This window comes from Scomber scombrus, chromosome 2 (assembly GCF_963691925.1).
Source record: "Scomber scombrus chromosome 2, fScoSco1.1, whole genome shotgun sequence".
Classification (NCBI taxonomy): Eukaryota; Metazoa; Chordata; class Actinopteri; order Scombriformes; family Scombridae; genus Scomber; species Scomber scombrus.
In genome coordinates, this window is record NC_084971.1 from 21,154,464 (window position 1) to 21,177,895 (window position 23,432).

Here is a 23,432-nt window from a genome sequence, read left to right on the forward strand (position 1 = left end):
CTAGGGTGCATTATATTCACCATTGTTCCTTATATTTTGTCCACTCCATTAACATACATGAGAGGGGAAAAATATTAGGAACACCAGTCAATATAATTGACCCCAATATGTACGACTTCAATAATAAATATAAAGCTAATTAACACTTTCTTGCCCTGAAATGCTGCACTTCCAGACTGAGTTCATACACAAACTGAACTCTCACCCCCCAATCCCCCCCGACTACCACTACAATAATCTTAAATTGCATCACCATGGACTGATGTGAAATAACTGTATATGCACTGTGGCCTATCCTTTCCACAGCACTTTATTATCATATTTTACCTTTTACCCTTATTTAACAGTTATCCTATTATGTGTGTGTATGTGAGTGCATGTTTTAAGCAGAGTGAATGGAAACAGTTTTCTTTTATGGGAGACAGCAAAATCTGTTGTGAACATGCAATGACAATAAAGGCATTCAATTTAATGTCAACAAAAGCTGAAAATGTAAAAGTGGAATTCATTACAGAGCAGTTGTATTGGATTGAATTAGATTACACAGGTAGGTGTACCTAATAAAGTAGAAGGTGACTGTATGTAAATATGACCTGGCCTTCTGCAGCCCAGGCCCAGCTGCGTCTCAGCGAAGCAGGAAGTGAGGGTGAGTGAAGTCTTTTACTGTACACTCTTTGGCTACAGAGCGAGCAGCTGTCAGTGCACAACGCAGAGCGTCACGGCAAGCAGGAGGCTTTGTGGAGGCACGGAGGCTTAAAATGCAGCTCAGTCACGGTCGCAATAGTCTACCACGTCGTCTAATGCACAATACGCGTGTGTCGGGTCTCCATCGTTAGGATTTTACTGTGTGAACCAGGAGACGACAGATCCAGACTGTTTCCTCCAGTGTTTAGTTGTGTCCAAAGCTGACGGCGGAGTGTCGTCTGCTCTGCACGGTCCTGCCGACTGAACCAGTCCAGACATGAGTAACGTTAATCTGATTTTTTGGGACCAGTTGCAGGCTGGCAGCTCCGAGGTGGACTGGTGTGAAGGCAATTACCTTATTTACCCCAGCATCGCTGAATTTTACAACACGGTCGGTTTGCAGTCGCTTGGACTTGTAGCTCAAAGATGTTTTTTTTGTTTTGCATTAATACAGTTTGGTGTACAATAAACATCTGGCTTTGTTTTCCTTTGTATTGCACTGCCGTCTTGTAGGTTACTGTCAGGATAGCTAGCTGCAAGTTAGACTCGACTTTTCTCAGTTTGGTTGGTTTTTCAGCTTCAGCATCATGATGTTTACTGTTTGTGCTTTTTTAGCATCAAGTTACAGATGCTAAATGTTCAGTGAGGCCTGCGCACTGATCAACTTTTACAAGCATGTTGATGTCATTGAGCTACACGATCAGTTCAACAGGGATGTGTTTTTTTCTTCTTTTGGCTCATGGTTTTCCTTTGTTTATCATTTCAGATCAGCAACATTTTGTTTTTTGTTTTGCCGCCCATATTAATGTGCTTGTTCCGCCAATATGCAACACATTTCAACAGTGGGATTTACCTCATATGGATTCTCCTGGTTGTGGTTGGTAAGTTGGCTGGCTGACTTTGTCTTTATGACCTCTTAACCCCTCTCAGCTTTCCGTTCAGCTTTACCATCATCATCTCAGTTCAACTTCTTTTAGCTAACAAAAGCCACATTTAAGCACATACTTTATTGATTTTGCACAATTGTTAGGCTGGTACATGTGTTTTGTATTCATGATAATTAATATCATATGCAAAACATGTATCTGCTGTGTTTGGCACTAAATTAAATGCAAAGCTTATTTTAATGTTTGAAATCTTGAGCTGAATATTTTAGGCAATTGTGGCATGCCTTTAGGTGAAATTAATCTGTCGGAGCTTAAAAACTATTTGAAAAATTGCCATGACATTTTTTACAGGCGTTCATGGTCCCCAGAGGATGAATCCTACTGACTTTGGTGACCTCCTAACTTTTCTTCTAGCGCCAACATGTGGTTCACATTTGTGGTTCAAGGTGCAGGATTTTAAATGATAGATTGTCATGAAATCCTCTACATAACATTCAAGGTCCAGAGAGGATGAATCGTACTGACTTTAATGACCCTCTGACTTTAGTGCCTTCAGCAGGTCAACGCTTGAACTTAGTCAGTGGAAACATCTGAAGCTAAATTTTGTATTGATGTTCATCTCTAGCAGATGAATCCTATTGTATTTGGTGACCCTCTAACTTTGCTTCTATCACCCTAAGCAGATTAACATTTTTGATTATTTAAATATCTTGACAACTATTGGATGAATTGTTTAGAAATTTGGTACAGACATTCATGGTCTGCAGTAGATGAATTTCAACATCCTCCTCAGTGAAGAGGATGTTGAAATTGGTACAATTGCACTTGTTTTGTAGTGCAATCATCAGCTCAAAAATGTAATTTGTCCAATACTTTTATGCCTTTGGGACCAAATACATGCAAAAGTAATGACATTCACTTCACAGCCAATTAGCAAGATGGTGAACATGGCAAACGTTACACCTGTTTAACATCAATTCTGGCATTTTGAGCTTGTCAGCTTGCTTACGTTAACATTTTGCTCAAAGCACCACAGGCACTAGCACAGCTGTAGTCTTGTTTAAACTTAAATTAAATTAATATTTGCTGGTTGTGTTAGTCCTCTATGATGGCATTTTGAATATTCTGGGAGGTTTGAATGGTTAGTGACACAATACGAGCTATATAAATATGTCAGTTTAGGGTTTTGGGAAAGTTTTGTGGCTTTTGTGACATTTTATAGACAAAATGTTTAATGGAATAATTTAGAAAAAATCTGTGGATTGATTGATAATGATAATAGCCAGTAGCTACATCCCTCAAATACATGAGTAATACATTTTACAACGCATATGAGTTGTAGGTGCAGCAACAGCAGCAACAACAACAACAGTATTCAGACTAAGGTTTCCTCAGCTGTCGCCTCTTCCTCTGTCCTCACAGCTTAAGGATATTCTGAATCATTTTACTCTTCTGAAAACATTTGATCATGACTGGGCTTATTCATTGGTTGAATGAATAAGCCTGTTGCCTAAGATTTCATTTGATTTGACTCAGTATTTAAGTCTTAAATGGGGCTACTGTATGTTATGGACAGCACAGTAATAGAGAGATTACAGTGCCTTGTTCTCTTATTGCTTTTTTTTTTTTCAAAACAGCAGTTGCACTGTCAGCAAAGATAACCTGACAGACCTCCCTCTGTTCCTGAGAGGTGACCTTACTGTCAAACACATATACACACACACACACACACACACACACTCACACACACTGAGACAAAAAACAGACTGGCATTTCGAAATCATCTGCATAACTGACTTAGCCACATAAACATGAAGTATGAGTCAGATTAGAAATATTCTTTTAATGTTTTAATATAATTTTAAATGTTCAATCCAGTGAAGAAACTTGAAGGGAAAGAAGATCTTTGTTCCTTTTAAATCATTGCAGGACATTTGACATCCAGCAGTTCTTGCTCCAGGCCATAAATGTTTATGCCTGAGCTTTGAACTGCGTCCATTATGAAGCATATGGATACTGTTGACATGGTTTGGGTCACATGGTTTCATCCTTCTTCCACCGTCTCTGCGGTGGAGATGACCTTTGACTCGAGCAGGAAAACAAACTTATAGGCTCCAGAGTGAAAACATTCAGCTGCTTTTCTTTTGCCTTTGCCTCAGTGGTGAGCTCCCAGCGTTCGTACAGTTAAGGAAGATGGCTTTGACTGCCACCAGTTGAAAGTTAAGATGGTCTCTGAAGATGTTTTGTTGTGACTGACAATAATACATAACTTCACTGACGGGCTGTCATGATTAGTAACAGTGGCAGCCCCTTTTAGATAAGAAGTTTGTTGAAATGTAGGAATCTTCTGTTGCGCCTGTTATGAAAACAGATTAGACCGATAATAGAAAGTCTGTTGGACCTTGATAACAAAGCAGTCCTGAAAGATCCAACCTTGTATTTATATTAAAACTAAGTTCAAAGTATAACAGTTTTTGTCATGAACTTCGTGGCTCTTTGTTTCAAACAGCAGCATTTCTCAGTAAGCCCTACATGGCTTCGGCTGCTACTACTTGGTTACGCTTCCCATTTGATGAATGGAAATGAGAACATATCAGCTGTATACTGGATCAAATACACAGATCTGGACTCTTCATGGTGGCCCGAAAAGTTTTTAGCTCCTGACAATAATTGTACACTGTTTTCTGTATCTGTTTCAGATATCTTTTTGTTTTTAAAAGATGCATTCATCTCATTAATCCAGCCTCATTAACACACTTAACAACCTCAGTTTAGATCTCTTTCCTCTTTTCTCTTCTCAGGTATTGGATCGACATATTTTCACGCCACCCTCAGCTTCCTTGGCCAGATGCTGGATGAGTTGGCTATATTATGGGTGCTGATGTGTGCCATTGCCATGTGGTTCCCAAAACGATACCTACCCAAGATGTTCAGGAGGGATCGGTATGTTGACCAGTGTGATACTATTTCAGAATAACTAGCTTTTAGAATTTGAACATGGTGTGTAGATGTGTAGGTGGAGGTCTTGAATCAGGTGAAATATCAGGTCAAGTCCTTAATACAACAAAGCGATGCTACAGTTTCGGGCATATAATTTCTTTTCCCGGCAGATTCACACTATTAGTTTTGAGCAGGTTCGTATCTTGAGCTCACTGTTAGCCACTGTGCCATACGATGTGTTGAGAGTCTCTCCTGTGACTCTAATGTTTAATAATAGGTCTGTGCAAGATAGCTGACACCAGTAAAAGCTGCATCACATGTCTTTACTTCTCTTTCCATTGTCACAGAGCCATCATGGCTGCTCTTTCACTTTAGGCTGTCACATACAGTTCTTCTTGTAGCTGACCATTGCTTGTTTTTATTTACAAGTGTGTTAAAACAATTTCTGTCTTGAGTAATCCAAAAATTCTTTCTGCATTTCACAATGTACTTCATAGTGCTGCAAGTGGTGTTTTTGTGACTTGTTTTGCTTTCAATCTAGGTCAAGGTTCAAAGTGGTCATCGGCATCTTGTCAGGGATCACCACGGGCCTGGCATTTGTCAAACCTGTCCTGAACTCACTGTCACTCATGACTCTCGGTATCCCCTGTACTGCACTGCTCATTACAGAGCTTAAAAGGTGAGTGAATAGATTTGTTTACACACAGCAGGGGTGAATGTGTGGCCCTGTCTTTTAGAGTCATAGTACATAAAGTATGTACTTTAAGTCCTGGATAGCCATCCCCCGAAACCTGGACATTTCAGTCCCTGAGCTAACAGAAACTAGTCTCATGTTATCAACTTATAGGGGTAAAAGAATACAAAAAATGTCAGCCAGGTGAAAATTAACAAAAAATAAGCATGATTTATTTATACCGTAAGCATCTTTTTGCAAGTCAATACAAACCTTGAACTGAATGGTAAAATCAAAGATGCAGGATTTCTTCCTCAGTAACTGATTGGATTTAAGTGCTGCTCGCCATCTTCAGTTTTCCTTTTTTTTATTGACTTTAATCGATGAGCCCTGTCTCAATCTGAGTTTGTTTTTTTCATGTTTTATGCATTATGTTTTTATGTGGTAATGGTACTTAACACAAGCATTACTTTTTTTACACCATAGTACATAGTATGATAGTCCTGAATCAAGGCTCTAGGGATGGGAATGTTGTTCTGTTTATTGGTCCACCACTTTGGTCTAGACTGAAAAAAATCATATGCTCTTGTGGATAGATGTACCATGAAACTTAATACAGATATTCATGGTATCCAGAGGATGAAAAGTCAGAGGATCGGTAATCCTCCTAGCGTCCTCAAGCAGGGGAAATGCTTTATTTATCCTCTGAATAATCTACCAGAAATTTGCTACAGACATTCACGTTTCCTAAAAGATGTATCCTGTTAACTATGTAATGATGTACTGTAGGAAGTTACTGTAGGTCCACGAGCTGTAAAATATCTTTGAAGTGAAACAACTTCAGGAGGGGAAGTGATTACTTTAAACTTACCAATCCTTTTTAGATGTAGGTTTTACTTTGTTGTATTGATACTGAAATTAAGAAACGTATGTGTTTCAGAGTTAACATTGTTTGTGGAGTTTATGCTTTATGAGTCTATGCATGACTTTATACTTTAATTACCAGTTGAAAGTTCAGACACACTTTTTCATGCAAGTGAATGGGAAGGTATGTCTACACTTTTGACTGGCACTTTATAATTTAACTAATTTTATTCTAAAATTGTTGGTATGGTGGTGATTTGTTGTTTTGTTATGTTAGGTGTAAGAATTTTAGATATCCTAATTTACACTGGCAATACACAGGTAATGTCAACAGGTCAGATATTAGAAAACTAGTTTTTCCAGTTGGTTAACCTACACAAATATTGGTTTGAATTTACTGCTCAAGCATCTGCAGCAGATACCAGTGATTCGTTTCTATGTCTGCAGTTCAAAATTTGCCTATTCAGTTAAATCAGCTGCTGTAGTATTTAGTAGATAACAGGACAAAAGGGAAACATGTAATGTCTGCAGTCTACAGTACATTAATGTGTCCTTTGGCCTTTTGTACTTACATTGTTAAATGACATGTTGTCCCCAAGCTAATTATAGAGACTTATGATGTGGAAGAATGTTCCTGAAAACACACAACAAGCCACTTGTGTGTGTGCATGCGCGCTCGTGTGTGTGTGCATGTGTGTGTTTCTGTCTCTAATGCTTTCCTCCGTCGTCACATAATGTTTCCGTTTCCCACAACCCTTATTCACCACCGTCAATCTTGTAACCTTAAGTCATCTATTGTTCAACCTGTTAGTAATTCTTGACATTATTGTTGGTGGCAGTTATCTATAAAGGCTGCATGTTTTTGTTCTGCTAAGTGGGAGAAATTCCTGTAGCCCTGGCTGATGGACTTTGGCCCTCACAAAGGACGGACTATTTTGTTGTTGTTTGCTTTTTCTACAGTACAGCTGCCGGCGCCTGTACAAGTCACTTCCAGTTATACAAAAACAACTTGTCCAGTATGTAGGATGTACATTAAAGTTGGCCAAACAACTCCATAAATGGAGCAGTTGCAATAACACCAGTCATGAACTGTAGGTATAATACAGTATAGTGAGTATATTGAAATTGAGAGAGCAAAATGAAGATGTATCAGAATTTGAATTGAAAAAAAAAAAGTTGGAATGGTGCATCAGTGCAGTAAACATAGTGTCCAGTAGCTGATGATAATTTCATGTGAGATAACACTGCACTGTGTGATGTGTTGGTATTCATTAATCCAGTTTGATATTGTAAGCGCTATCTTTTCCAATAAAAGATGCTCTTGTCTCTCGGTTTTCATGCCTCCATGTCCGACGCGCTCCGTGCGTTGTTAAAGGGTTTTCCAGTTTCATGAAATCCAAACACTCTTCTCTGGTTCCATATATTTATTTTCAAAAAAAACTTAAGTTGCTTACCGCAGCATGGAGTGACAGACAGGTCAACTTAATTCACTTCCTTCTTTTCCAATTGTTCAAACAAAAAACAAAAACAACACATAGCAGCGGTCTAAAACTGTATGGCTGCGTGCCTAAAACCGAGAGCTCCGCCGGCCCCACTAGCCAACACTAATATATCCAGGTGCTGCAGTCACCTGTCTATAAAGAGGAGGCGGAGGTGAGAAACGGCATCAATTATGCATAGTCATGCCGGCCTCAAAATAACCAGAATTAACAATAATCACAATTTCATAATTCTTACCAATTCAACTAATAATTCAAACCATAATATTTTATGTTCGTATCTCATAATTAATTAGATAAATAATAATAGTAGACCAGAAAAAATCAAATATTCATCGAAACATAAATCAAGCATTTGGCTCCAACATTCCGGCCCCTAATTGGCATGTAGGAACAAATGTCAATTATCTAAAACAAAACGGAGGAGCCAAAGTCCTTTTCTTTTTTACAATCAGTACAGTTTCATACATTTTTTTTTCCTTTTTTTTTTTTTTTTTCAAAAGTCCATTATGAAGTCTGTAGATCCTTGAAGACGATGTACATTGAGTATGTACGAGCAAAAAGTCCAAGGATGTGTGCATGTGTGTGTAAATGAATCATGGGGGGGCTGTGGGGGCATGTGTGTGTGTATTTCAGACTCTCTATGGAGCCTCCAGGATAAGAACAAGTTTGGTGATAGGCCTGCAGAAGGTGCTGGTCTTGGTCCGAACTTGCACTTGTCTTACAAATCCCTTGGAATCCGGTAAGGTTTCTGTGACTTGGCCCATAAGCCAAGAGCTTCTTGGGGCTGTATCGTCAATGATTAGGACGATGTCTCCTTTGTTAAAGTTTTGCGTTTTCCTTGTCCATTTGTGTCTTTGTTGAAGTTCAGGCAAATATTCTTTTACCCATCTCTTCCAGAACATATCTGCCATGTACTGAACTTGACGCCATCTCCTCCTACCGTAGGAATCATCTGGACTGAAAACTCCAGGCGGTATGGAGGGTTTTGTTTTGAGAAGTAGGAGATGGTTTGGTGTCAAGGGTTCCAAATCCATGGGGTCGTTGGATGCTTTAGTGATTGGTCTATCGTTAATGATAGCTTCTACCTCACAGAGTAAGGTGGCAAGTCCTTCGTCATCCAACGTTTGCTGGTGTAGGAGAGTGCTGAGAATTCGTCTTATAGTACGGATTTGTCTCTCCCAGACTCCTCCATGGTGTGATCCTGCAGGTGGGTTAAACAGCCAAGAGATGCCTTTATTAAGAGCAGCAGTTTGAATCTGAGAGTTGTCCACAGTTTGAACAGCTTCCCGCAGTTCACGTTCTGCTCTGACGAGGTTGGTCCCATTATCCGACCTCATGACTTTGACAGGGCCTCTTCTGGAGACAAATCTCCTGATTGCATTTATGCAGGAATCAGTATTGAGAGTATGTGCAATCTCTATGTGAACTGCCCTGATATTGAGACATGTGAATACAACTCCATATCGCTTGACAGTAGACCTTCCACGCTTTATGTTGAATGGACCAAAGAAGTCTACACCCACGTTGGTAAAAGGTGGTTCATCTGGAGTGACCCTTTCCTTAGGTAAGTCAGCCATGAATTGCTCACCTTTCACAGCACTCATCTTCTTGCAGAGGACGCATTTGGAGATGATTTTTCGTATGGCTGAGATAGCTCCTGGTATCCAGAATTTTTGTCTCAAACGTGATAGAGTATGACTTCTGCCACTATGTCCAATATTCTCATGGATGTGTCTGATAATGAGTTTTGTCACATGGTTGATTTTTGGCAAGATGACAGGGTGTTTGGATTCTGATGGCATAGCAGACTTGCTTAATCTACCACCGACTCTTATCAGTCCATCCTGCAGAATTGGTGACAGCTTATGGATATGGCTGCTTGTTTTCACTGCGTTTCCTTTCTTTAAAGCGGTCATCTCATCTGAAAAGCTTGTTTCCTGGCAGAACTGAATGATTGCAACTTCAGCTTCTTGCAGATCTTGCACAGAGAGAGCTTGTTTGTCCTGTTTGTCCTGTTTGTCCTTTTTATTCCCAGGTAAATCCTTTTTCTTTGTAATTGCCAATTTTAGTGTAGCTTTGACACGAAGAATCCAGGCCACAGCTCTTTTAAGGCGGTGCCAGTCAGAATACCATGAGAGCATCCTATTGACGGTGTTTCCGCTCTCTTCCACAACAGCAACGTTTGATACAAGCACCTTAACCTCTGGATCCTCAGGAGTGAGGGTTAACTCTGAATCTGGTGTCTTAGGCCATTCAGATTCGGGTTGCTGAAGAAACTCTGGGCCGGAAATCCAGGTCATAGACTTTAAGAAGCTGGGTACAGAAACACCTCGTGAAGCACAGTCAGCAGAATTCAGGCTGCTGTTCACATACCTCCACTGAGAAACATTGGAAGCAGATCTAATAGTTGCGACTCGATTGGCGACAAAGGTGTTAAATCTAGAAGTCTCATTCCTTATGTATTTTAGCACTGATGTGCTGTCGGTCCAGAAGACTGATGGCACAAGAGGGACTTCAAGCTCTTCTTGTAACATCCGATCCATTCTTACTGCTACAGTAGCTGCTGTGAGCTCCATTCTTGGAATAGTTATAAGCTTTAGAGGAGCCACTCTAGCTTTGCCAATAAGAAAAGCACAGTGAACTTGCTGATACTTATTTGACATCCTCAAGTAGGAGACGGTGCCATAGCCACTCTCACTCGCATCAGCAAAATGATGAAGCTGTGCTGAGTCAAGTTGTCCTAAACCATCAGGTTTGAGGCATCTCCTAACCTTGTAGTCTTCCAGCAGGCTCAAGTTTCTCAACCAGGTAGACCATTTTTGATGGAGACTTTCGGGAATTATCTCATCCCATCCAAGCTTCAAGCAGCAGAGATCCTGCAAGATCTGTTTAGCAGGAAGGATGACCGGAGCCAGCATTCCAAGCGGGTCATAAATGGAACTAACCATAGATAAGATCCCACGCCGGGTAAGTGGCTTGTCTTGGAGCTGGATTTTGAATTTAAAGGAGTCTGTCTCAATGCACCATTGCACACCTAGTGCTCTTTCGACAGGCAAGATGTCTTGGTCAAAATCCAGGTCTCTGACCTCCTTGGCTCGGTCCTCCTCAGCTATGGAGAGAATCAACGCTCTGCTATTGCTGATCCACTTGTTCAATCTAAAGCCTCCTCTGGCGCACAAAGCAATTAGGTTTTGAGCAAGGGTAAGTGCTTCATCCTCACTCTCTACAGACTTGAGACAATCGTCTACATAGAAGTTTCTGAGCACTGTAGAGATGGTTTCTGAGTTGAATTCTGCCAAGTTGTCTGTTGCACACTGCCGCAGAGCGAAGTTCGCACAACTTGGAGAAGATGTAGCTCCGAATATGTGTACAACCATTTTGTACTCCTCAAGCTCTTTGCTCCAATCTCCGTCAGGCCACCAGAGAAACCTTAGAAGGTCAGAGTCTTCCTCTGGGACTCTGACCTGATGAAACATCCCCTCTATATCAGCCATGAAGGCAACAGGTTTCTGACGAAGTCTAGTGAGCACACCAACAAGACTATTGGTCAAGTCAGGACCTTGTAGCAGATGGTCATTCAGACAGGTACCCTGATAGCTAGCACCACAATCGAATACCACCCTAAGCTTGTGTTTTTTTGGGTGGTACACTCCGTGGTGTGCTATGTACCAAATCTTCCTGCTCTGGCTTGTCTTAGCTTTCTCTTCCGGCGTTAATTTAACAGCAAAGCCTTTGTCCAGAATGTTAACCATGAACGTCTTGTACTCTTCACAGAACTTATTGTTCTTTACAAACTTCCTCTTCAAATTGAGTGTCCTTTGTTCGGCGACACAGCGATTGTTTGGAAATTCAGTGTCTCCTTTCCTCAATGGCAGTCCAATACTATAATGTCCATTTACCAACTTGATGGACTTGGAGACGCTTTCCATGAACATTCTGTCCTCCTGTGACATTTCAAGGCGCTCTTCATGCCGACGCTCCGGGAAGTCTTGTTCAATTTGCTGCTGCAGCAATTCATCTAGCTTGACAACAGAAATCCTGTAGGCCATTACAATCTGTTTTCCAGCTTTTGAGACACTGGTCTTTCGAAAAGGACCATTTACAGTCCATCCCAACGCAGTTTTAACAGCATATGGTCCATTTTCCTTGCTGCTTATCACTTTCCATGGCTCCAATGCCTTTGGAACATTGCTGCCAATCAGCAGACCAATATCTGCATCAATTTGAGGGAGGTTAGCCTCTTTCAGATATGGCCATTGTTCCAGATCCTTTTCTGTAGGAATATTTTCCTTTTTTACAGGGATTTCCTTCTGCATGTAAGTATCAGGGAGACCAATGTATTCATTGCTGTCTAAGCTACATATCTCCAGATCAGACACTGTAGCTGTCTTGACAACTTGCTCTTTATTCATTGTGCGTAGCAGTATGTCAGTTGCCCTTCCAGTCAGTTGTAGCTGTCTGAGAAGTGCCTTGGTACAAAAGCAATCAGTACTGCCTGGATCTAGGAAGGCATACGTCGTGATTGTTTTGTTATTTCTTTTGTTTTTCACTTTCACAGGGACGATAGCCAGGACGGATTCAGATTCACCGGCCCCAGTATCACTCGATCCATGTTCTTTATTCTTTATTTCCACCAGACCACTTGTGATAGACTTTTCTTTGTTGTCTTTGAAGGCTGTTAATGCTTCGCTATTGTTGATATGTAAGGTGGTGGGGTGCTTGAGTAAACACACTTGGCACGTAAGCCTTTGAGAACATCCTTTGCTCATGTGCCCTGCCTCTAGACATCCAAAGCACACCCCTTTCTTTTTCAGGAACTCCAGCTTTTCTTTGTGGGCTTTCTTATTAAGTTGATAGCAGGAGTCAAGTTTGTGAGATCCATTACAAAATAAACAAAGCTTGCCAGGTCTTTTAGTAGCAGATGGACAAAGGAGAACAGTGCCCCCTGCTGTGGGCTCTGTAACTGGTGTCACGCTGGTGACAAAACCACTCTTGCTCCTATTCTCCCTGCTAGATCTTGGCACTGGTTGCACAGAGGAGCTTCCTCTTGTGGTTGGGGTAATGTCCTTTAAACTGCCAAATACTGGGTGAGACAATACTTGAGCCTGATTATCCACAAACCGCACCAGGTCTGCAAATCTAGCTCTTCTTCCACCCTGATCTTGTAGCTCACAAGCTTTGAATCTCCATTTTTCTTTTAGCTTATAAGGAAGCTTTGAGGTAATGGCTTTCATGTTGGCTGGATGATCCAATTCCTCCAAATAGTCTACTGTATTCATAGCGTTGAGGCAGCTATTTAGAAATAGTGAGAAGCACCTTAAAGCTTCCGCATCTTCCACTTTTATAGCTGGCCAGCGAAATGCCCTATCCAGGTAGGCTGTTGCCACTGTGTAGTCATCTCCAAAGTGCTTTTTTAGCAGTCTTTTTGCCTCCACATATCCTCTGCCTGGTGGCATGTACTGGCAGCTGCGTACCAGCTCTTGTGCTTGGCCAGTTGTAAACTGCTCCAAAAAGTGAAGTCTGTCTTTGTGGTTGTCCGTTCGCTCCTCAATTCCATGCTCGAAAGCTCTCATGAAAAATTGGTATTCCAGTGGATCACCTCTGAAAACTGGTATAGTGAGCGAAGGTAACAATGACATATTTTGTTGTTTTACAAGAGCTTCTGTTATCTTGTTTTGGTTTTCCATGATTTCTGACAAATTGTTTATGCTATTGTTTTCTTGTCTAGGCACAGTGTCAGGCATTTCAACTATGGCAGGTGTGTGCTGCTGCTGCTGCTGCTGCACACCAGATCTCCTGTGCGTTTGCATGTCTTGTCTTGGTAAGTACTGCATGTCAGGAGCTCTGCCAGGTTGTAAGGAGTATTCAATGCCAAGAGCTCTGACATGTGGTCCTTGTGTTGTTTTTGGTCTCACCACCTGTGGCTGCTGCACTTGTTCAGGTAAGTATTCATGAGCAAGTGGTGGTTGAACAGCTCCTTTTCTAAGATAAGAATTCATCCCATCAGATCCATCAGATGCTTCAGAGCCCTGTTTTGATCCCATGGTCTCCAGTACATTGATTTTTGCCATTGCTGCTGCAAGTTCTGTTTCCAGTTCCAGTTGTTCTTGCCTTTTTTTTAATTGTTCTTGTTGTGCCTCAAGGTCATGTTTTTTCGTCAGGGCCGCAACCCGCTCCATAATAGCAGCCTTTTCAGCTTCTGCCTTTATGCGAGCATATGATGTTGATGATGTGCTTGATGCACGAGACTTGGACTTGATCTTTGATTTTTGGGAATTTGAAACACTGTCACTAGGTCCGATGTCATCAGAGTTTACAACACTGGGTTGCTTGTCATCTCCAACAATGGAGGGTGAAATTATTTGATGTCCATTTTCAACACTTGTTTGTCTAATTTCACTCAACCATATTTGCACACCCTGTCCAAAAGCAGTACATTTGTCCATGTTTTGATTAAGCCACTGAGTTTGCTTTTCAAGTTCATTTTCAGGCAGAAAACTCTTCAGTGATTTCTGATATTCACATGCTTCCTCACAAAGCCTGTCCATTTCATCCAAGTGACCTCTTATTTTATTTGCATTTTCATTTGATTGCATGAGCTCTTTCATTGTTTCCATTAGTACTTTGGTTTGTTTGCATTTTGAGTTTCTTGCTTTTTGAGTGTTTGCCAAAAACAACTCCAAACCTTTTGCAGTGAATTTAATAACCCTTTTTTCCTTTTCAGGTTCCATCAAATGTTCATATTCCATTCCAGTTTGTGGCTCAACATCACCCTTTTGTGGCTGAGTATCAGAAAGACTCTTAACCATGACATCTTCATCCATTTTCCCTTTGTTCAAACGTCACAAGAAAACACATGAAATCCTCTTATTCCAGGTTTAATCATTAGTGATTTGTTTGATTACCACAAGTGTTTGTTTGAGTGCACACTCCATTTAAGTTGTAACATTATAACATTCAATGATGTATTGCCGGATCGTTCCCATTTTGAATGACGTCATGCTGCGTAGGCGTGTCCACACACTTCATTCATTCAATTTCCAGTTGACAGGTAGCGTAGTAAAAGCAGATAAACATTTGCTGATGCTCCGTGCACATAAACGTATTCCGCAATTGCAAATCGGAGATGAACCTTTGTGTCCCGCTTGACTGCACTACAAGCAGCTGACGTTCCTCATGCAGTTGAGTTTTAGACGAATGTAAGCGCTATCTTTTCCAATAAAAGATGCTCTTGTCTCTCGGTTTTCATGCCTCCATGTCCGACGCGCTCCGTGCGTTGTTAAAGGGTTTTCCAGTTTCATGAAATCCAAACACTCTTCTCTGGTTCCATATATTTATTTTCAAAAAAAACTTAAGTTGCTTACCGCAGCATGGAGTGACAGACAGGTCAACTTAATTCACTTCCTTCTTTTCCAATTGTTCAAACAAAAAACAAAAACAACACATAGCAGCGGTCTAAAACTGTATGGCTGCGTGCCTAAAACCGAGAGCTCCGCCGGCCCCACTAGCCAACACTAATATATCCAGGTGCTGCAGTCACCTGTCTATAAAGAGGAGGCGGAGGTGAGAAACGGCATCAATTATGCATAGTCATGCCGGCCTCAAAATAACCAGAATTAACAATAATCACAATTTCATAATTCTTACCAATTCAACTAATAATTCAAACCATAATATTTTATGTTCGTATCTCATAATTAATTAGATAAATAATAATAGTAGACCAGAAAAAATCAAATATTCATCGAAACATAAATCAAGCATTTGGCTCCAACAGATATTGCTTATTCAAGTTGTGACATATAACCTGGTGCCGTTATATAAAGCATTGTTCACAAAGAGCTGTCTCCCGTGTTGTCTGATAAGCATCAGGTTTTGTGTCAGTGATCTTCCCTTGAGTGAGAGAAGCATCTTAGCAGGACTCCACCCGAGACAGACGGGCTGGCCCTTTCCTTTACTTATCTTTTCCTCCAACAGTCAAACTCTCAATCACACTAACTCGCCTCAGCGTCTTTGAGGAGACGTCCTGGTTTCATGCTGTTTCTTATCTCACATGCTTCTGTTTGAGCTGATAGTTGCAGTTTTCCACATATCCGGCGGTGTGGCAGTCGTTTTGTTAGTGTATGTTTGTTGGTGGCAGGAAAGGGTGGTGGCTCACTAAAGACTTATAAGTGTGTGTATGTAAAGGCAGATACTTAGGTTAGCTGACGTAGAACTTGATGCACAGGATGTCCGGATTTGGTCCCATGTGACAACTAAATAATCAATTGGAACACTAAAAATTTAATATAATATTGATCACTCTTTAATTAATAGCTCGTTTCCCTCTGGCAGGAGGTATCATTAGCCATCTATTTTTGCACTTCATGTGGCTGATGAGTAGCAGTGACACCGGGTTTATTTTCCTCTGGGCCAACACAATTCACTAAAACTGAGACCATGTAACTTTTGAAAAAAGAAATCTTTCTCCTCCCTCATGACAAATCAAACACACCTTTACTCACCCTTTGTCTGTATTACCAATATATTATGGTGGCTAATGTTAGCAAATTTAAGATCGATATTTGCTGTCTTTATGAGTCTTATCTACTTACACACTGTATTTTACCATTTAAAGCTGCGCTCATCAAAATGTTTATTATATCAACATCAGATCAGATGACTGCTGTAATGTTAAAGGGGTCACTCACAGTGTATTACCACCTGACACTGCAGTTCCCCTCAGCTCTTAACAACTTAATATAGCGATAAGAGGAAGTCGAAAGTCAAGATGTCATGTCTGGTCAAGACTCCATCAGCTTCTGTAACTCACTGTAGTCCTTCATTGAGCATTTCTTTCATTGGACTCTCATGTTTTAAACATGTTCAAACTTGTGATCACTGCAGCACTCACTATATAGACTGAAACCACTGTAATCTTCACAAAGTTCAACAACGATTACCTTGTGAGGATTCTAAAAGACTCCAACTCCCATGAAAATGTACCAGTATGGCAGCATGGCTGTTACATCTTCGTCTATATCTATAAAATTTACCAACGCTCTTTTCTAAAGTTGTTTTCCCAATGTATTTGCTGTAATCTGTGCTGCCTAAAAGTTTTTAAAACTATTTAGATAGTTGATTAATAATTTTGAGGCATTTTTTAAGAGAAAATGCCCAAATTCGATTGTTCCAGCTGCTCAAATGTGATTTTTTTCCCCCCTGGTTTCTTTAGTCCCCTTATATAGTAAATAGAATCTTTGGATTGTGAACAGTTGAGCAGGACAAACGACAACATTTTAGGTTCCATCTAGGACTTCGGGAAACATTTTTCACCATAGTCTGACATTTTATTGAACATTAAACGACTAATAAAATAATCAGCAGATTAATCAATAATGAAAATAATAAATTGCAGCCATAATCTGAACTAGCTTTTTTGAGCTGTGATTTAATTGCCATGGTGTAGGGCTTATGGGAAAAGGAAATATGGAGAAATATTGAATAAGCAATATTAAATTGTTTGAAAGTTTACCGTCCTTACAGTATATATACAAATGGAGTGACAAAACAAACATGCACTTGAGTAGGTTTATTCTAATATGTGCGTTATTACAAATGTCAGTTTGACTTTTAATTAGGGTTCAATACTTGTTGAGCAGAGGCAACTTTGGCTCTGAACAGTTTTACAGTATTGTGTTAGCTTATTACGCTGCCCCATGTGGCCAAAATGCAGGTTTAACCATTATCGGTTAGTTGTTGCTTGTGGCCACAGTGGCTTCTGTTTACTAAAGGTTGCATAGGCTAGCTTTAACCTGGCATAATGTTTGTGCTTCTCTTTGCATTGTTACAGAGCCATCATTACTGCTACTCTTTAACTTAAGGCTACACATTTCCATCACTTGTGTAGCTGAGTCATGCTTGTTGTTTATCTGAATTGTTGCGGTGCTTTCTGGAGGTTGAGTTTGTGTTATCCCAGCATTCCTCTCTCTTTGGAACAATGGGAACCCGAATGAAAGGCTTGTTAAGTGAATGACTTCATCCAGTGCTGTGTCTTGAGGGAAACAAACTGTGTCACAGTGACCACACTTTTGGGCAGCAGCAGGGCTTTGACTGGTATGTCCAAGGAGCACAAGACTAAGAATAGTTTATCAGCAGCTCTTTGGATTAGCATGTGTTTCTGTAGGTCAGTGGTGTGTCCACTAGGAGATATCTGTGCAGAGAAGTAGACCAGAGTACTCTGTACATGGGTCACAGTTCTGACAGTTATCTAAAGAGAAATATGCCAGAGTTAACACAGACTCATTGGGAAGCCTCAGAACCAGCTGGGATATTTGCATACCATCATAACTGAACACAAGCCAATGAAACACACCACCTGATCAGTTTGAATTGTCTCTGGGTGGCATTTTAAGATACCTCAAGCAAGAAAGGATATTTTCATAATGTCCCAGCGCAACTGCTATTTTAAACATGACATCATAGTTTGATTATTGTTTTATCTACAGATTTGTTGACATATGTTTTGTTGCTCTTTTAACTTTCCTATTAGAGGTGCCAAGAAATTTGCTTTTTTTGATTTTATGGTTTTGTCTTTTTGCATACATAAATAACAAGCACTAAAACTTTGCATTCGCAAGACTGAACACACAGTTATGGAAATTAAATGGAAAAGTACAAAAACAGTGCACAGTATGTACTTAGAATGCGGTTGGAGGATGATTATATGGTAACAGAGATGATAACAATTTATACAGTATGTAAAAGTGAATGAAAAACATTGGGTAACACATTAACTATAAGTCTACATTTCTCATTGCTCTGTTTGATCATCACAGGTGTGAAAACCCACGTGTGTTCAAGCTGGGCCTGATCTCAGGAATCTGGTGGGCGCTGGCTCTGCTTTGCTGGATCAGTGACAGGATATTCTGTGAAATGTGGTCATCTGTCAACTTTCCCTATTTACACTGTGCTTGGTAAGCTCAAAGCCAACTCAGAAAACTCTATTTAATGTGATACTGTTGAGGTCATACTTAGGTTTCATTCTTTTGCACTTTGAGAGTATAAAAAGGAAATTAATATTATTAAAAGGACTGTATTTTCTTATTTAAACGAATAGTTCAGTAGTTCCAGTCATGTGTTAGGTGAGAAGATTGATGCCATTGAACCTATATCTGTCTGTCTGTCTGTCTATCTGTCCATTCACTATGAAACTGCAGCCAGTTAGCTTAGTTTAGCTTAGCATAAAGCCTGGAAATGGACCTGGTTCTGTTTGCAGGTAACAAAATCTGGCTACCAGCGCCTCTAAAGCTCACTTATTTACAAGTTATATCTAGTTTGATTAATCAATATAAATATTAATGTGTAAAAACAATAAATTGTGATTTGTATAAAGGGGTTATTCCTGTAACTTCCACCTCCAACACACAAACAAAACCTGAAATTGTATAATATAACGTGTTAATATAACATGTTAATGATCTTAAGAGATGCTCTTGGTTGGATTATTTTACCTTTAGACAGACCCTGTTTCTAGTCTTTTTGCTTAGCTAAGCTAAGCTAACCTAACCAGCTGCTGGTGAAACTTGTACATACATATATTTAGTTAGCCATTTCCCAGGTAGTCTGGTTCATTCAAACCCTTCTTGCTCTTACAGGCACATCCTTATTTGTCTGGCTTCCTACTTGGGTTGTGTTTGCTTCGCCTACTTTGACGTAGCAACCGAGGCCCCAGAGCGAGGTCCGGTCATCATGTTCTGGCCCAACGAGAAATGGGCCTTCATCGGTGTACCCTACGTTTCATTTCTCTTTGTCCACAAGAAGTCTGCTATCAAGGTGACTTAGAGTGACCTGAGTCTGCTCTGCTGGTTGTGGTTTGACATTTCTCCCCAGGATGTGTCCCAGTAAGATAACATCACCATGTCTGTGAGTCAGGTTGCCTCCATTAGTGGCTGAACGATGTGGGCAATGCACATTTTGGTCAAACATTAGGATTTACCTTTTCCTTTTTCCTTCCCTGGTCTGGTCTTCATTATTCAACAGTGTTTATGCAACTCTGTCAAAGAACAAAAAGTGTCACAGATTTATCTAGCTTGGTGACAAAGGGTGACTCTTTACATAACACCATATCAAAGCCAAGAAACCTTTTTCAGTGTTCTAAACGTGTCCTCAGGCTTTGCAAAGGGAATCATGTTATCTCTAAAGAGTTAAGTATTAGTATTATGCATTTCATGCTTTATTAAAGACAAGTTTTGTACATTTTCTAGTAACTTGGAAAACCTCATTATAAAGCATTAGATTGCCTTTATAAACACAAATATAGCATCTCATAGGTGCAGTCTGGCCATTTCGAACCCAGGTTTAGGATGAATAAAGCACTGGATACATTAACTGTGATTAATGCATAATGCATTCAATTTTCATCTTACTATGCTCAATGACTCAACCAGCTCGTACATAAGATGTTACAGAAGTGTTACAGGAAGGTAATTCACACAAAGCCTTATGTGTGTTAAGTACGTAATAGATTCATGCTGTTCTGCCTGCCGTCTGTGTCGACGAACAGTTGAGTTTAAAAGTCACAAACACACAATAGGGTTGTTTTTGTGATGGGTGTGTTTTACTTATGTTTTACTTATAGCATGCAACTGTGATTGTTCAGGATAGTATTTGAAAAATGTGTTTAATATATTCTTGTGTATAGTTTGTTAACTTGTAGTGTAATTTTCATAAGAAAAGCAAATCATTCATATATTACTGAATGAACAGGTACCCTTTGAGATAGGCCAAAACCCAAAGTACAAAAAAATTGAATGTAAAATTAAAAACATATTGAAATATGACAATTCAATTACCTATTTTGCACAAGATGAAGAATAGTTCTCAAAGCCTTTGACTAAGAACACAGTGCATGGCACTGTTAAAACCATCCAAATGACTGATAATTGAAATAATTTAAAAGTCAAACTGTTTAAATGTTTTCAAATTGTATTGCTTATGTACAGCAGGCCGTAACTGCTGATAAGATTTTCTTCTCCTGATTTAATTTCACATAGGCATCTCAACTTTCAAACTGTTCTTCAGGGTTATTTATTCTAGTAGATTCAATAGACTTTATGCTTAAACTATGAATACTGTGCAGGAAGCCTTAATCAAACAGGACAACGGACTAACAAAGCAACATGTTTGCTTTAAAAGAGGAAAAGCTGTATATCGATTGCATTAAGTTGTGAGGTGTAGATTTTGGGACAGATTAGGTTTTATTACCTCTTTAACCTATAGTCTAATTTAGAAAAAAAGAGAAAAATTAATTCTGTGTGTAAAGTTAAAAAAGGGAAGTAAATTGGGTGTTGCAAAGCTAAACTCTAAACCTAAATAGACAAGGATCACCAAAGCTTTTTCACCTTGAACTATTGTTGCTCATGTTGTTCTTGAAAACTGCCTCAAGCTGTTCAACAAATATTATTTTACTGCTGGGAAAAAACCTGTTCTCCTGCAGAGGCTTATGGAAACTCAAACCAATAAAATAACTTGCATATGTGAAGGGTCAAATGAAGGATCAGTATTTGGAAGGAAACCAGCTAATTTTCTGATATTCTGATGTGATATTTTTTAACTACTTGAAGTATTTTGTTAAATCCAAAAACAATTTATATTTTTGCAAGTGAAGTTCTGCCAAATTTTAAGCCACTGCCTAAAGGGTGTGTGATTTTGATGTTATTGTTATTACTACCTTTGTATTGCCAAACCTAGTTATGAACTGTTTCTTTTTTTTATTGTAGCTTCAGTATTTACAATTTGAACAGTGTGGTCGAACAGAACATTGTGCTGCAAATCATACAAGGGATCCATGATAGTGGGTTGTTTCTATGATGCAGAGCAAAATATGCACAACTTCTAAACTAAGTCATTGAATCACCATCAAATATGAATATGTGCGAACAGGGCAGCCTGTTTAATGCTAATCCTCTTCATCGTGATATTTGTCTTGGCATGAGGTGTAATTATGATGACATAACAGTGAATTATGTCTTTTTTAAAAGGACTTTTGTGTATATAAATATCTTTTTTTTTCTCTGCTTGCATTGACAATACAGACAAACTGCACAGAGGTATTTATTTTCATAATTTATCCTGTTTTTGTAAACAAATTTGTAATAGATTATAACATTAGTATTTTATTTTATGCAATAAACCCAAGCCAATACTCTTAAATGACTTCTGCTGTTTTCTTTATTAATCACCAAAGTTACAGTCATAACAACCCAGTGGAGTAATGCAATAATAAAAAGCATTAAACGTGATTCATAACATGTTTTCTAGCATTATTCTAGTGCTGAATAGATTTTCAACTTTTCAAGTCATTATAACAATGCAAGTGACAATTTGTGCCACTAGGGGGCAAAGTTTTTCTACACCTACTTAATTTTAGCAGTTGTAGCACAGAGAAACCCAAAATAATCTTCACTATTCTGCAATAGATAATTACTGCTGTCAAAAATTCATATCAAAATAGATTTACAAACACACTACTTAAGTGTCATTGAGGTTTTACATGTACAAATGTGCAGATTTAAAACATGCTACGTTTCTTCATGTCTGCACATGGACTAATAAGACGCACAGTTCCTTCTACTTTTTTCCCCTTTTTATCTGATACTTAAAATATTTAAAGTAGAGATGCTGAGAGGATATGCAGGACTGAGAAAGGAGTATGACATGTAACAAAGGTCCCCTGCTGTAATTGAACTGTGGATCATTGTATGTCTTGTCAAAATGGTGCAAGACAAGGCATTTTTACATGTATAGCTCACATTTAATGAAACAAAAATGTGCTTTACATTAAAATGTATACAACAAATACTGTACAAAAAATACAATTAATACAATACACGACAGTACAAACAACTAAAACAAAGAAAAATATAAGAAAAAAACCACCTCCCAAAAGATGATCTGGATAGGTGAGCCTGAAGACTGACTGTGTGTAATGATGATGGGCACACTTCATCTCACTGTATTGCATCTGTATGAGTTTATATTTGTACAACCGTGTTTTCTTTGCACCTTCATGAAATAAATCTTTTCTGATGTGTAACAACTGAAACATGAATTCTCTACTCTGTGGTTCATACTACATGAAGGTGAAGCATCTTTTTTTCATTTTTACTATCATAAATTAGAGGATAAGTAGAGTCTCATTCTACTTGGTTGCACTGAATTAATGACATAATAACAGCAGTAAGGATTTTTATCCAACAGTATGGATAAAAATGTTCATACAGTTCAATATAAAATGAATGAATATGACATTATGAAATAAATAATCATGAATAAACACAGACATTACAGATCAATGAAATAATTAATTAGAACTTAGTTCATTACCTCAACATATTATTTTATTTTATTTTAATTTTGCAGTTTTTATAATTTTGAATAAGTCCCTTTTTCAAAGTCTTGTAGTCTTGGCTGACAGAGAAAATGTTGATCTTTGGGGAAAGTGGTTATAATCAACTCTAATTGTGTAACTAGTAATAAACTCTAAAGAAGAACATTAAAAAATATATTGATTCCTTCACATTTCCATGATTATATAATATCATCTGTATTTATTTATTATTATGTATAAATTAATTATTTATTCCATAATAATTGAATTATTCAATATTGAACACTTTGGGTCTCCATAGATCTATTAAGATTTAATTTTATAGTCTTGTGTTCTATTAAGCTGAATTAATTGGTCAGTGATGAATAAATTATACTAAATTTGATTGAATATCATGCTGCACTGTATTAATTAGCGTCATGAGTGCAGAGGGAGCCTCTGCTGGAGGAAGTCCCGCCTCTTCTGACCACTGAAGACGCTCATTGGTTCCCAAACCAGTCAATGAACAAACA

At 39.0% G+C, this 23,432-nt stretch overlaps 1 protein-coding gene across 1 annotated transcript; it reads left to right on the forward strand.

Annotated features, from left to right (window-relative positions):
• Positions 1-725: 725 nt before the first annotated feature.
• On the forward strand, positions 726-21,832 carry acer2 (alkaline ceramidase 2). Its single transcript, XM_062431997.1, has 6 exons — positions 726-1,075; positions 1,451-1,565; positions 4,373-4,514; positions 5,053-5,190; positions 18,368-18,505; positions 19,187-21,832. Exons 1-6 carry the CDS (start codon positions 962-964, stop codon positions 19,371-19,373), a joined length of 834 nt encoding a protein of 277 aa, XP_062287981.1. The 5' UTR covers positions 726-961; the 3' UTR covers positions 19,374-21,832.
• Positions 21,833-23,432: the final 1,600 nt, after the last annotated feature.

Coding starts and splice junctions, on each gene's coding strand:
- acer2 (XM_062431997.1), top strand. CDS start 962: ATGAGTAACGTTAATCTGATTTTTTGGGACCAGTTGCAGGCTGGCAGC. Junction 1,566..4,372: donor GATTCTCCTGGTTGTGGTTG/GTAAGTTGGCTG, acceptor TTCTCTTCTCAG/GTATTGGATCGACATATTTT. Junction 5,191..18,367: donor CTCATTACAGAGCTTAAAAG/GTGAGTGAATAG, acceptor TGATCATCACAG/GTGTGAAAACCCACGTGTGT.